Raw genomic sequence first — 16,237 nt, forward strand, 5'->3', positions numbered from 1 at the left:
GGCTGTAGCTCGCTATCACTCTCTTCCGAGCATGTCTTTTTGACCGTGGATTATGGTCATAGTTGGTTTCAAAAGGCTCTTAAAACTCTGAGAGGAAGTGCTCCCTGTCTCCCGAGTCGTTTAAGATTATGCCCCCTGTGGGTGCTCTGTGGGTTTAACAGTGTACGAGCCCTTTACTAGACTTCTCTACTAGATCTCTTAATGTTTCCTCTCCGCCTGTGCAAGGACATTATCATACCAAACATGTTGTTGATGGGGTTTTTTTCTCTCTTTTTTTTCTTTTTTTACTGTTTCTGATGCTGGCTTAGAAATTTGGCATTTACACTCAGACCGAGCAAAAAAGGAAAAGATGGTTGATGTTACAGGTATTGTTCATATAAATGTCATTTGAATGACAAGCAAGGTACAGCCAATCAAAGATGGGACATTACGGGTAAACACTTTCTGCATATTATGCCTGGAAATGTGTCCGTCTGAAATTTAAACCCGTATTGTATTTTGATGTCATATAAAATGAATGAGAAGACAAACAAGAGGATTTCAGTTCAGGTCATCATTTTCAAATGTGTGCAATTAAAGCAGACATTAAGACCAAATATAATCCACTCGAAAGGTTTATTGTATACCGAGCAGAGGATTGTGGGTTGTGGACGTACAAACATATTATAATGTTTACCTCTTTTACCAGCAGTGCTCAACCTTCAGGCACATAAGCTCTATTGTTATTCTTTGGCCCTACTCATCATGTTCTTAGGCAGCATGCAAATCTGTTATCCTCTGGTTCGGCCGCGCTGGGGTTGTTTTTGTGTGTAGCTGTTAGTTGCACTGATGAAAAGACCACCTGTCATGCTCTGGCCCTTTGATTAGATTAGGAAGTCAAAGGGATGGATTAAATTAATATGACTGGGACTAGGCCCTCATGTTGTGCTTACTGTGTAATTATCAGACCTCTAATCTACTATACTAAGCATCTCTATACATCTTAAAGTCATATATGGTCTGCCCCTCTGGTCCAGATTTAATTTTAATGTTGTTGTTTTTTTAACAGAGACAATTGTATTTTTCTAGCTTTACATGATTCTATAATCTACAGCTATGTGGCGGGTCTGTATGGCTATAGGCACAAAGAAAAGAGAGCTAACATGTTAGGAATGACAATGCTAACATGCTTATGTTAGCAGGTATAGTGTTTACCACTGTAACCAACTGAGAATGGTCAGTTTCAAATTTAATAACTTGCGCTAAATTAAAGGGACAGCTCAGGGCCAACGGGAATGTCATTGGCTTTGCAAGTATTTAGTCATAAACCAAAGAGAATGAATACTCTGACCTGGAAATGGTGTTGGAGAAAAGTTAATGCCAAAGGTATTTCAATGCTGCTAGAGGGGGGCATGGTAATCCATGTAAGAATTGTCAAGATATTTCATTCCAAACCTGAGAGTTGACCTCATGGTGGTAAACGGACAACCGAGTTATATTAATATAGCTAATAATGTATCTCCTCCTCCTGGGGACTGTGAGTGTCTAATTATATTAGTCCAGGGGGTTGGGGGTAGATAGTAGCTCAGTCTGTAGGGACTTGGCTTGGGAACCGGAGGGTGGCCGGCTCAAGTCCTGGTACGGAATAAACATGGAAATTGGGGCTGGAGAGGCACCAGTTCATTTCCTGTTGAACTACTATTGATGCCCTTGAGCAAGGCACCAACTCCCCCACTGCAGCCCCCTCGCTCTGACATCTCTCCATTAATGATGTCCAGAGAGTCCTCTTTGTGCATGTGTGTGTAGCATGTTTGTACTAATAACAGGGTGAAAACATTGAATTTCCCTTCGGGGATCAATAAAGCATACCTCCTTCTTCTTCACATTAAAAGACACGAGTACTCAACATTCAAAGAAGCAAAGTAATCAATGCTATTCACAATGCGTACTATATTAACGAGATAAAACTTTCTTATTAAATTGCAAATTTGCACTCAAATATAAAAATGTAGCTCAAGCAGCTCAAATAAAGAACACTTACCGAGGTAACCAAGGTAAAGTAACAATATACTGTATAATGTAATGCGTGAATAACGGTGTAGGAAAGTGAAAGAGGTGTAGGGTCAAGTATACATACAGAGAGAGAGAGATAAACACATAGAGCTCTCTGTTATACATGGACGTAGCCTGGCTTGGAACACAAGCGGCGAGAAATGCCCCTTTTTAAATATTGAACAGGCGTAACCGAACCAGGAAACCTTGTTACTAAGTATGCAGTGCATTTAGGCATTTTATGACGTCTTGCATCATGGCTCCTTGAGTGAGTGACTATGAATCTAATTTACCCTGATAAAAATCAGATAGGAATGAATACCACAGCTTTGGTCTTGAATGCTAATGGGGTCTTGATCTATTTTCAGGGTAAGGCGGCTCACGGTTTCCAAAATTCAGTGCCGTCCATAGAATCCAAAAAAGGCACAGGGAGGGGGGTGGGGGGGCTGGGGGGGTGTTTAAACTGCACTTTTTGTTTAGTGGATGTCTGTGTTATTTGTAGCTATAGAGGCCAAATCGCTCCCATTCTCATTCTAATTGGAAGTGCACCCTCTATGTTTCTCCCATGGCAGCCCTCATTCCCAGAGTGAGGACCCGAGTCTCCCAGCCTCACACTCAGGCACAACCACCCAGACAGTCAGGCTGAGAGGCAGAGAGGCAGAGAGGCAGAGAGAGAGGAAGAGAAAGAGAGAGAGAGAGGAAGGGAGGGAGGGAAGGAGGAGTCTCGTTGTTGAGCTCTTTCCCCTGACTGTGTCTGCTATACGTGAGTGGTAGAGCAAGGGAGAGAGAGAGCGAGCATGAGAGAGAAAGAGAAGGAGGGGGGGGTAAGTGAGGGCTGAGGAGGCTGAGGATGGATGGGCAACGGGAAACCGTGCGAGCGAGAGAGAGAAAGAGTGAGCGTGTGTAGGCTCAGAGTCAGCAGCGAAGACACAGAAAGTCTACAAGCGCACATCAACAAGAGAGCATGCGAGGCAGAGCTGACCACCGGCAACTCTGAAGAGTGACACCGAGAGGAGAGAGACACAGAGAAGAGGAGGAAGAAGAAGCAGCAGAAGAAGAAGAGAAGGACTGACTACCAGCCTTCCACTAGTACAAGGAGACACCACTGAGGGACTGTAGCATCCGTCCCCCCCAGCAGCACAGAGGAGCACTGTCTCATCTCGTGCATGCGTTTGTGCCTGCCAACTCCAATTTCACACTCGCCCACTGTTTTTTCGTAGGTTTTGCCCTCTGCACTTCCGAGTCATGATCCCTTGGGTCCTCCTGCTCCTGTGGATCTCCGGACATGGTGAGTTTTCCAGATTAACTTGCTTGTTTATCACATCTCATGTGCTTGCGATTGCTATGTGACTTGCTGGCTGGGATCTGTGTCTCTGAATTCATCTCGTTGTGATGTCTGAGCTTGTCTTACCATCTGTGTTTTAAACTGCTTATAATATAGCAATCCTGTGTGCAGTGTGACATCTGCAATCGAAAAGAAAGAAAGGAAAAGAGAAAAAGTATGTATGGCTGTCCTGGCGTTGAGGAGCTGTAAGGATTTGTAGCCGTCACTTTTCTCCATCAGTAGATTGTCACAGCGTTCAGACCGGACAAGTTAAATACTTCCTATGCGGGCTTGAAATTCATGTCACACACACAGACACGCACAAACAAAGCCCTGTGACCCCAGTCCAGTTCAGTCAAGCGTTCACAACTGAGTCACATTGTTGTGAACTGACAGCCCTTCCCCATTGAGTCCAACTACAGGGGGTCTGGTCGGAAGAATAGAGAGAGAAAAAGTTAACGGTGAAGTGATTCAGAGGGCAGACTCACGAGTGAAGCTTGGCAACTCCAGCCCTTTGGACAGTCTCTGCTGTTGTTATTTTTATTCCTAGACAGTCTGTTTGTGGACAGAATGAGGATGGATTGGTTGTTTCTCCGGCTTGCCACCAGGTGGTTGTCTTTGGAAAACAATAGAGGTGATGAAAGTACAGCAGAACTCTACCTCCGTGTTGTGAGATACGGACGCAGACACGACTGAATCAGACAGAGGATGTTTGTCAGCTCCGAGCGCCGTGCCCGTCCCACCACATCACCCTGGTTTACACCCTGCAGGGTCAGGGTCAATGACACAGCTAACACCTCTTTTCAAAGACTGACCCTGTCACATTGGACTACATTCTGAGGAGGGCATGTCCGTGTGTCCGTATGTGTGTGTGTGTGTGTAGCTGTTTCCCATAGTGAGTTGTAATCTTATGGATGCAAACATCATGGAAAATGCAACATCAAGTCTCTGTATTCTGAGTTTGTTGACTTGTTTTGCTGAAATTGACACCTCAAAGTTGGTTACACGCTGCTGACACAGCGGCGACAAATGAAACTTGGTAAACAAGATCATTTTCTACAGCACTGATTTCAGCTGTTTCACATGTTGATTTATAGCTGACGCTGAAAAAGTGAAGGAACAAAGCTATACTCATCAGATAGAACAATTTGCTGTGATTATGCTTTTTCTGCTTACTCATTTTTCATCTCGAAACAAGGAGACAATGACATCAGGACGGACCAATTTTCAACTGACTGATGCTCTAAATTCTGTCTCAGCTCTGTTTGCTTTTTAACGGGTGCAAATCCGCAGCTTTCCTGTCTGTTTTCCTTATGACGTGTGACCTGGGACGGTGACCCAAGCTGCGCAAGTCGACCCGGAGAGAGGGATGAGTCAAGGCGATGAAAGCTCTTCCTCTCTAGGTCATGGCTTTTTGTTACATGGCTGTTACAGGACATCATACATGGTACAGTGGATGCTGTAACTGATTCTGATGTTGTGGCTTTGCTTTGTTCTGTTTCAGTGATTTTATTGTGAAGTCTCTTTTCACCATCTGTGTTTGTTACAATACAGAAATACATGATCGGTCGTTAGTCTTTTCTCCTACACTCGGATAAGCATCTGCTAAGTTTTATACCACCATCTGACTTCTCCTGCATCTCCACCGCCCGGATTGTATTTCCGTTTCCTGCAAGTGTGTGTTTATTTATCAGACATTAAAATCTGCATTTGTTGACATGCAGCATCTCTGTTCCGGGTTTTTATCTTACATATCTTTACAGGCTTCGCCAAAGTTCAGTAGAAAAACCAGAGACCATATTTCAGATAGCACCAGCTGAAATAAGGCCACTGCTACAACTGGAATGAGATCGGATTGCTGTGCATTTCAGCACAGTTGGTTATTACCATAATATAAAATAGTGCTTTCCCTGCCAGGTAAACAGGGGATAACAACCTTCCTTCTCTATGCCTGCCTCTGGGGAGGAAAAAGTGCTTCCCTGTAGCTTACTGTTGTTGTACAAATTACGGCTCTGTTTATGTGCCAAGCCGGTGTCAGCAGAAAGCTGCGGAAAACAATCTAGTTTTTATGAACAGGGGGACAGAGGGGAGTTGTGGCCATAGCTCTCATATACTTAGATGCAGCTATCCTGCGAGAGAGAGAAGCGAGAGAGAAAGAGAGCGTGAAAATGAGGGAATAAGTAAGAGAGAAGCAGAGAGAAGAGTCAGTTCATATGCAGAGGCACTGAGCAATTTATTTTCTCACAACTTAGAGGAATAAATGGTCCAGAGCGAGAAAGAGAGAGAGAGGGGGGAGAATCAGGGAAATGAAAGCCGTTGCGAGATTCTCTCCATCCCGACTGTGCAGTTGGCGCATCTACCGTACTTTTTTTTCACTGTCACGTCTCCTGCCTGTGACAGATGACACAGCAACAGTCAGGAGGATCTGGGACGGTCTCCAGAAAACATTCACTTCAGGCCAAACTTGTCCAGGACTTGGTCCAGTTCCTTGCACCAGCTCCTCCCGATACCTCCTCCCATCCATCCACAATGTCCAACATCTCACATTCCTCACTTGGCTCTTGATTTCCCTCCTCACCTTGCAGCGGCGCATTTTTTTTTCAATTTTATTCTTTTGCTGCGAGATGCATTGTGATTGAGAACCCCAGCCTTTGTCGGGCAGAGGGTGAAATATGTGGGAGCATGATGTCCCTGTGGAGGAGGGGCAGTTTAAGAATAGTCTCGTACTGGATGTGCCAGGCTCTGAAGAAAATGTGCGAGAGAAAAATCACACATTGTCAGTGTTAAGCGTATGGACTCTCTCCTTCTCCCGCCCCCCCTTGCCTGTTTTCCTGTCTCCCCATGTCTTCTTGTTTCTTTTTCTTTCTGTGAATGACACCTTGTGGAATTAATATGCAAACTGTGGAGGCTAGTGGGTTTTTGTTCCATGTTCTCAAGGAACTAAAATCTTGTTTTGGGGCCATCCTTTACAGGATTTGCCCACTAGGGGCAGTGCTGCTGCACTGAAGCACAATCCCAATCTCCTTAAAAATCTCCTGCCCTTTCCCCTCCCCCCATCGCCTTCATTATCTCTCACCCCCTCACATATCTGGTGTCAGAACTCCTGATTTCAGCACCCAGCCAGCCTAAGCTGTTTCTTAGTCCTGGAAAGCATGTCTTAGTACCCCCAACCGCCCCTATTTCATTTACTGCTGTCTATTAACTGCTGTCTGACGACTCTAAATCCGCTTTTCATGGGCGGCAAGCTTTGATACATATTTCTCAACCAAAGTATAATTACATGTCTTTCCAATGTCATGTCTGGATGTGTGGATTTTTTATAGACGGAGAAATCATTCTCGCTTTTCCAAAAGGGAAAAAAAAGGCAGAAATACAGCCCATTACATTGCACAACACTACTCAAACAGAAATACCAATTTTCTGCCTCATTATTATGAATGGTTATTTGTAAGCAAGGCACACTGCTGTCTAATGCGCAGATTATGACCATAATAACTCAGAGGTAATTAATTAATTTATCCCTTTTCATCTGCATGCTAAAACCAATATACATTTTTCTTGCATGTTGTCTGAAGCTTTTCAGTTCCAGCAGTCACATTCTCAGCACAAGAATGACTAACAACCGCAGCGTAATTACTGAGTTGTGAGATTTGTCTGTATCCGGATGGGTCTGATACGGGACGATTAAGATGCCTGCGAAGAACCACAAAAATGTCCTTGTCGCGTTCGTATGACTTACCCAGTCACCATACACGACAGTTGGCCTGAGTAATACTAACCCCGGCTGGATCATGCCATGCAAACACAGTGAGTGACAGATGATGTCATCGGTTCATGATGGAGCCTTGTGGCATGCAGTTTGTTTTCTTGTTTGTGCTGCATGTCCCATCAAGGCTAGCCAGCTTAAGTCACCTCAGCCGCTGTGACCCCTGCTCATTTCTGTGCCACGATAGATTAAGCCTACTGTAATCCCCCTGAGCCGAGTGCCCTGTTGGATATTTATGGTAATAAGTAAACATATGAATAAATAATCTCAGAGGCAGCCGCTGGACAGCTGGAATTTGTAAGTCCCTGTGTGTGGCAGTCGTTGTGGCGTGAATGGGAGATGATGTCTCCAAGAAAAATCCGTTTCGGTGAGGATTCGTCTTTGGTATATGCCTGTTAAATAAAAGATAATGTATGTATCAATCAAGCAAGGAACATAGAGACAGAGATCACGCTACAGTGATTCCGTGTGTTCGTGTAAAAACACACTATCTTGCAAATATGTCAGTTGAAGGCAGCATCAAAATAAGAATGTGGATGTAAGTACAGAATATCTAATGAAAGCAGTTTGGATCAAAGCCTCATTTCGAGTCTGTCAGGATTCAGGTCACCGAGGGAAGGAATATGATTGGTCAGGAGTGTTCTTGGAAAACCAGGCAATGATCTCCTGCCTCTCATGCAGTCAGTCAGCCCGTCAACAAAATCAAGCTGTTTACTGTGGGGCTTCATTATCCATCTAGAAGACTCTCTTCTCAGCCCCAACAGTCTTCTTTAGTACCAACCAATCAACCCCCAAGCCCCTCATCTCCTCTCTCTCCCCGAGACTCTGCCGCTGGATCTCATTCCTCGGGGATGAATTTATCCAGATTGGAGCACTCAGCAAAAGGGCATTATCCCGGATTACATGTCTGTTGGGCGGCAGTGTTAAGTAATTCAACCAGATGCTGTAGTGATCACCGGGTCACCTGTGAAGGCAGGGTTAGCATCTGCACTTCTTCATTCAGCTCTTTATTGCATCTCCGCGCTTGGGAGACTTTATGCTTTTACGAGAGCGAGAGAGACAGTTTATTTTGGATGTGTTTTTAAAAGAGCCACATTTAAGGATATACTGCTAAATCTAGAAGTGTGTGAAAGCCCTCCCTGACCCTAGTCAGGATTTTATTTGGTGAAGGATTATGCGATGGATTAATGGCTTCTAAATTGCAGTTTAATGCACAGGAAACAAGAGGCTGTGTTTTCCCCGATAAAGCAACTAAAGGCCGCTCCACTGGGCTGTGTGTGCAGTTGCGGGGGGTGCTGTAAGTAGAGTAGTGGTGGATCATACAGTGTTATTTTTCCTTGGAGAGGACAAAGCATCGGCACAGCAGGGCTAAAAGAAAAATGTTGGTGTTTCCAGCTCGGCTGTGTCTTTTGTCTGCTAATCCTGTCTCTACCGAGGTTTTGATAGATGGAATTTTTTTAACTTGCTACTGGGATTTGTGATTGCTTGTAGAACACAGGTGGGTTCAGACTATGTAGCAATACAAAGTTTGTTCCTTTCATGTCAAAACCCTGCTTCGAAAACCTGAGGCATTAATAAGACTTTGGTTCATGCACTTAAAGGTTCATTCCATCTCATACTCAGCCGTACACGTTACGTTAACTAAAAAAACCAAGGAGGACTGAATTTCATTTTATTTCAAATGCTATCTTACCTTTCTTGGGAGTTAAACTGTGTTGAAGCAGTGAGTTAAAAAAACAACATCCATTGTTCAGAAAACAGAGAAGATTCATGTAACAGGGATCTGCTATTGCTAGATATCTGTTTTTAAAAATACAGTGAATGTTGTTTACCGAACATGGGGGACGCCACTGTGCTTGACTCAACATCTGTCATGGAAGCAGGTGAACAAAACAACAACGCAAGGTTTTGGAGGTGAAAATGTAAAATGTGCAAAAAAAACCCCAGATACATTATCTGTGGCTGTGATACTCCTCTTTAAAATGATATGTGTGTTGGTGGCGTTAATGCAGGGAAGCTATGTTTCGATGGGCAAAAATGTACATTAAAGCTAAGAGTTGTATTGGCTATAATAAATTGACCCTTATATTAATATGTATGGTTGAGTAAAGCAGGTCATGCTAGGCAGTTGCTCACTTGTTCTCCATCCTGTGCTTGGTTCTGGTTAGGGTTATACACATGTGTTAACATACATGGCTTACTCACAAAACTGGTGGTCCAATGGCATTGAATGTGCAGCTTTAATATGAAGATTAAGTGCACTCAAAATGAGGTGTTGCTAATAATACAATATGCTTTAATTATTTAGTGTGTTAGTCACACAGAATTACTGAATATGCTTCATACTTAGCTTTGACACCTGGGCAAATGCAGCTTTAAATGTGAAGGTTAAGGTTAAATTTAATTATGTGCATGCTGCAGGAGCTGAGTGCACTAACACCCTACCATATTTTGAAATATGGCCACTAATGTATTTTGTTACAAGAGGCTGATGCATGTTCATTAATGTGCATGTAATGCAGAGAGCTTTTGCACCTAAAAAAAAAAACATGTTTCACGCTTGGCAGACTAATTTGTATGTGAAGAACGCTCAATTGACCGTCCTGGCTGGAAACTTTCTGTCCCATTTTTCTTTCGGATGTTGCTATCGGTGCAGATATACAGCTGCGAGCTCGAGTAAATCACATGCAAGTATCGCCACAGCCCAGTTCTGCAGCCTTAGTCATGATATGTGTCCCCCTTTTGCTTTAAACACTTGTGAGTAAACCAGACGGCCAATGCATTGACATGATTCTTAAAGGCTGTGTTGTAAAGAGCCTAGAAGATGCATGTGGTGCTTCAGCACAGGAGGCACTTGAGAAATTGGGTTGCTGATCTGATAAGGACTTCCTCGTGTTTGGTGGGAAGTTTCTGGGACAGCTTAATAATAAACCTGGATGAACTCACCCCTTTTTTTCCCCTCTCTCCTGTTTTCTCCCCAACCTTTTCTCTGCCGCTCACTCTCCCAACATTTTCATGCCAAGGATTCATAACAATGGAGTCATGGAAAATATTTTCATAGTGCACACTTTACCTGTATTCTGTCTGAGTGTGTTTGTGTGCGTGTAGGTGAGTTTGTGTGGTGTCTGTGCATTTGCTACTGTGCCACGACAATTACAGCTGCAAGCCTTGAATGGCAATATAAATGCAAATCAGCCTTTTAACTTGTACAAGCAGAATCTGGGGAGGGAGAAGCGTCTCACCTGTGGATGAACGTGGATGTGTCCTTGGCTGCCATTACAGCTGCTGTGCATGTTTCAACAATGGCAATAGCATGTGCAGTACTTCTGTTTCGTAAGCAAACCTCGAGGCTGTTGAATGTGTCTGGACTACAAAATAATAAAAGGTCCACTCATGGGGACAGTTGTAAAACACCATGGTGTTGGACAGTCACAAGTAGTCATGTGCCTCTGGCATTACCTCCCCCTTGCGTACTTCCATTTTAGTAGATACACCTCAATTGTGCTCAGTGGTGCTAAATGGAAAGCCTCGGTGGCTTCTATTTAATAAACCAATAGGAAAACAGTTCTCTCTGTGGTACCAGACACCAATGGTGAGAGGCATGGCTTTTTGAAAGGCTATTTGATCTGGCACTGATACCAAAAGATGTTTTATTCAGCAAGGCACATCAGTCACAATAGCAGCACAAACTTGCTCTTGATCCAAGCCAAAACTTTTTGAAATCTGCCAAAGGGGGGATGTGTAGCATTGAGAATGAAAAATGCAACCCTCCCCCAACACTCCCATGCACTATGTAGATGTGATTCTTTTTTTTTTTTTTACACCAGATGCCAAATGAGGCTTTGAGCCACCTGCCTGTCCCACTAAGACAATTAAGCAATTGGGAAGAAAGGGCCATTCACGAGTCGGGGATTGCAATGATAGCACAGGAGCCAGCAACTGCCCCGCATACCACCCCTCCCCCACAATAAACTCTTTCAGCACCACTAATGCTGGCGCCGTGCCAACTTGGTTCCTATTTGAGTATTTGTTGCTGGAAACGCAGGAGCATTTGACACCAGTCTTAGAAAATCTCTGACATGAGATACTTGGTTTGAATGTTGATAGAAAATCCCTCTATTGGTCCTGAGGCGTATTCAGTGCGAGGCCTGTTGCTGGGTGTCATTATAGTTGTTTACGAGGCAAAGCTTTATCCGCCACTGCCGTCATACAGAAAGACATGCAGTGAAAGACGAACACACATACATTGCATACCCTCTGCTGCATTACAAAAGAGCAATCTGCCAGAGCAGAATAACAAATAAAAAATGCAATCTGAGTGTGTGGACACTTGGTGTCCTACAGTATTTGTACGCCCTAATACATGCTTTAAATTTGATTTTGTATCGACCATCAAACATTAATATATCATCATAAAGGTCATATTGATTGTAAGCTGTTGTTCCTGATGTTTCTTTAATATGGTACTGCTGGGATTCACTCTGCCCACTTTAACACATGGCCTATTTTTATGCAATAATAATGTGGTGTCACAAGCAGCATCAGCTTAAGGCAAACCTGAGATTTATTTGACTCTGTGTCTCTGCCATGCACCTTTCACTGTCTTAGTGCCTCTTGTATCTGAAGTGCATTCTTTGTCAGCAGGACTCTTCAAGTAGATATCACAAACCTGCTAGAGTAAACAAAGGGAATTAAAGTATAATTATTTTTTTAGAGGCCACTCCAATATTCACTTGGCTGATTTGGTGGCTGAAGAGCTCTTGTCGCACTCTCTGATTTTTATTTTATTTTATCAAGTGCAATTTAATATTGTGGAGGCTGGCCCGGGCACTGAAAAAAAAATGCTAATGCACATTGGGGAGTTTAAATGATTTGCTATCCTTTCAAATGTGTTGGCAGGGGTTTTCAATCTGGCTGGCGTCCTGGGGGAATTCGCAGTGGTCATTGCTCAATCCCTGGGGGACATTAGTGCAAATCACAAAGGAGCACAGAAGTCATTTCAGTTTTCTGCTTTGCTTTGGCCACCGCCCAATGCTAAATGGCAGAGGACTGGCTCACAATACTGGGCAGGGCAAAGCCCCTTGCCTCCTTCCGTCTCTAACCTTTTAAACCCGATTTAATCAAATCAAAATACCACAGGGCAGACCCATTTGAGACAACCTGAAGACAAACAGTTGAGGAGGAACCAGAAGGCCTTGGGGTGAACCAAGGGCAAGGCCATCCATTACTTTCTGTGCCACGAAGAGCACAGGGACACCGCAAATGCCTGCGGTGCACGATGATGAACAGACTCCACATCAGAGATTGGATTAGAGTGGCAAGAGAGAGAACCCTAAAAGCCATGCGTAGTTATTGAAGCCTTATCTAAAGTGATAATGTTTCTAGAGAAAGGCCCATGTAATGACGGATGAGTGGCCAGCGCCCTGTAAAGAACTAATATAAGGTAAAATGGGTATGGCAGATAGGCAGGTCCACCATGGTCAACTCATCTTCTTTTAAAAGCAGGAAGCAGGACCAGTGGATAGTTACTATAAAATGGACTGTCAATTGCCGGCACCCTGGTTACCCTGCAGTGTCATCATCACAGGTGTATCTATTTGAGAGAGGTTTGGTGCTGAGGTTCACTGTAATTTGTGTCCCATTTCATCACTGATACCCATGAGGCATTTTGGGAAAATGGTAGCAGTGTTATTGCAGAAATGTGTAGCCTTTCTAAAAGCGCTGTTCTGTGTAGTGGTTGGGTTTGTGATATATGGAAGCTATGTTTAACAATGCACTGTCTTTATATGTAACATTACATTTCAAAGGGGTATTCGGATTGCTATGGCCAATACTGGTGCGGACAGAATAAAAGAGAGAGAATAAAAATAGAAAGTGTATCTGAAGAATTTCATGAAGTCATTGGGGGAAAGCAAAGTGGCATTTAGCTGAAGTCCTGTTCTCATTTTTTTAAGGATGACTAGAGGATTTTCTCCCTCCTGGAAGGCAGTGTTATCTTATATTAGACGGATGATGGTAATGACAACACAATGCCTTCCAAGGTAAACAAATATATCTAGTGCTCGGGAAGGGAAGTGAAAGGAGAAGAAAGAGCAACAATAAAAGAAAAAGCAAGAAAGAAATCTCAAAAGGAAAAGCATTCTTGTCACAAATTAAAACATATCTGCTTCTTGCAGCCCTAATCCTTAATGCCAGTGTATTAGCAGTCTGAGTCGAGTATTTGTGCGTATGTGCAAACAAGCACAAATGTGATTATTCCCCCGCTTTCGTTGTATGCTAATTTTATTACTTCACATTGTTTGCCTATTGACTCTAAACAGCTTTGGTTCAGAGTACTTATCAATGTTTTTTTTCAAAGGACACCAAGAGGATTTTATAGCACAGTACTAGACTTTCAAATATATTTATATAAGTATTTTTAAAAATGGTAACATGGTCAATGGACTGCTCCTATATAGTGCTGTCTAGTCTAGTCCAACTCACTCAAAGCGCTTTACCATACACTGATGGCAGCGGCTGCGATGCAAAGTGCCAACCTGCCAATCAGGATCTAATCAAATCACAATCACACACGCATTCACACACCGATGGCTTGCATTTGCGAGCAACTTTGGGTTCAGACACTCGGACATTTGGACTAGAAAAGCCGTGGATCGAACCACCAATCACCAATCACCCGCTGTACCTCTGAATCACCCCAATAAGTAACACTTGTGTGACTTTAAGCTAATGTCTCACTGGGATCTACTCGGGAATGTCAGCGTCTCTGTCCCAACACTGTGTGACATCATCACAGCAGGACATTAAAAATTCAGAAGGGCATCTAAAGACGAACGTGGCAGCACCCAGTGGGATGTTCTTGGGTGTCACCAATCCACCCCCCCCATCCCCTCCAGTTCATGGCTCCTAAACTTTCCCCCAGGTTATGAGTGTGAATTATTAACCAGACTTTCATCTAAAAAAGCCATTTAATCTGTCCCAGCTGTACAAACTCAAGCACAGCGTCATTTTAAACATGGAGAAGCTATCTCATGAAATGATTCTGTATCTCCTGCAGCCCTAAGAGTCTCCTCCAGATGGGTGCGCTTCACATTGAGTGGACAGTTAATGGCTTGGAGTCTACTGTCAGTCCTCATCTGCAGGCTCTCTGTTACTGCTTAATGCTTATTTCTCCTCTGCCTTTTTTAGATGTCTAAATAAAGTGCATCGGATGGATTGGAAATACAGAAAATGATGCATTTGAGCTAACGTATCAAATAAAAAATCACCATGTAGGTAACGTTTTTTGAAACATGTTATATTCAACAGACATTTTTAAGATCAGAAATAGTTATGTGGTGTCGGGCATTAGCTGAAGGACAATCATTAAATGAGAGCCTCGTGCGGGTCTGGGGATTAGCATTGTTGTTTACTCCAAAGCAGACATCTTTTAGCTTCTCCCTCAGCTCTGATCCTTTTGATCATCACCTTCATATTGGATATAAAATGGAGAATGAACAGCTCTGCAACACAAGTGACTTTCAGAGTTCTGTGACTCTTTGAAGGCTGCCAAACAAGTGTCTTTCATCTCAAAAACCAGCAGCCGCCTTCTACAAAAGGAGAGCAGGACAAAATGAGAGAGAAAAGTATCCAGGGCTTGGAAATGAAAAAGTGAAGATTGTGGGGTCTCTTTGTGATCGCGTTTCCTCTTAGGCCTCCTGTGAGGGGAATGACATGTGCTTCACACAGCAGTGATTCTCGGGCATCTGTCAAACATCCTGAGACTGGGAAAAAAAAAGTCAGTTTATCAGGCCTAGCCGACTACTTGCTGCCTGAAAAGTCCTCGTGTCCCTTCCTTGGTGAATGAGGAGACAAAACAAATATGGTGACGCATGAATGGCCTCGACAGGTAATGCAGGACGAATCCCAGAGATGCTTTTGAAATCTGTCTCTAATTTGATTCATCTTCCTTCTTCACAAGAAGCCATTATATCCTTCTTTTGTGTCAATATACAAAGTGTTTCCATGCTTTTAAGAATCCGATATTGTCGCTTGGCTACTGCATTACATGCATCATGTTGATCTCAGCAACAAAGATCCTGACTATTTGTATTGAGCGAGCAAAATAGGATGTGAATTGAAAAGAAAGGAGATGGAAAAAATGACTGAATGATCAAGTTTTGTTGTTAAGGAGACCACAATGGGTGGAAAAAAAGAAAAAGGCTCACTTCCTGAATCAGTTATCCTTGAATTAATGATGGAACAGGAGCAGCAGCGTGTCCCCACTGAGACATGAACCAGATTTCAACCCAGAGCTCCCTAGAGGTGAGGGCCAGCATCTCTCTGACAGGACATCTGGTCCCTGAGCATGGCCACCAGGGGGTCCGTGTCGCCACCTTAATTGTAATGTCTCCCTCTTCCTCCCTCTCAAAAACTAGGGCAGCTCTCCATAAAAGGAGAGGAGGAAGGGGGAGCCACTATTTTGCTGGGCCGTGTCGGCATGCCACATCATTTAAGCTGACAGCTCTAATAAATTACAGCAACAGATTGCTGTGAACAAACAAAGCTTAATGGAAATAAATAGAGAATTATCAGGCAAGAAATAAAGGGAAAAAAGAATTAAATTAGTGCAAAGAGGCTGGATGAAAGGATGTCAGGCCCGCATAACACAGGCATTAAATGGGCAAATTGCCACTTTGAGAGATAGGAAATGTTTCGTTCTCATCATTGCTTCTGTTGAAAATGGAGAATAATGAGAGAATCCCTGAGTAGAGCTAACACCCTTGTCCCTTATCTGACTCTTTAAAAATGTCCCCCCCTCAATTGCTTTCTGTTTCCCTCTCTCCTTGTTTTGCCTTCCAAAAAAAAAAAAAAAAGTCTGCAGATTGTTCTGCTCTAGGACCCTTGTTCCATCAATTCAGCCAGGCCAGAGAAAGCCTGGAAGCCTCTGTCATTAAAATGCTTAGGCATGTGGAAGAGAAAGACAAGAGATGGAAGGAGAGGGGAAAATGGTATGTCAACGGAAACGTTAGTCGGGTGCTATCAGCATGAAAGTTGTCCATCTAGAGACTCAAAAAAAATTATAAAAAAGAAGGTCCCAGAGGTTCCAAATGGACCGCCCCAACTTTGTGACCGGT

At 43.4% G+C, this 16,237-nt stretch overlaps 1 protein-coding gene across 2 annotated transcripts in view; it reads left to right on the top strand.

The window, feature by feature from the left end:
• Positions 1-2,816: 2,816 nt before the first annotated feature.
• Positions 2,817-16,237, top strand: part of kirrel3b (kirre like nephrin family adhesion molecule 3b) — a 158,169-nt gene continuing 144,748 nt past the window's right edge. For both annotated transcript variants that reach the window (XM_069668467.1, XM_069668468.1), the window contains exon 1: positions 2,817-3,319. In XM_069668467.1, the coding sequence (XP_069524568.1) occupies positions 3,277-3,319 (43 nt within the window). In that variant the 5' untranslated portion in view covers positions 2,817-3,276. The remainder of the gene's footprint in view (positions 3,320-16,237) is intronic.

Source organism: Semicossyphus pulcher, unplaced genomic scaffold (assembly GCF_022749685.1).
Source record: "Semicossyphus pulcher isolate SPU_LCO1_2020_fin unplaced genomic scaffold, fSemPul1.0.p SCAF_19, whole genome shotgun sequence".
Lineage (NCBI taxonomy): Eukaryota > Metazoa > Chordata > Actinopteri > Labriformes > Labridae > Semicossyphus > Semicossyphus pulcher.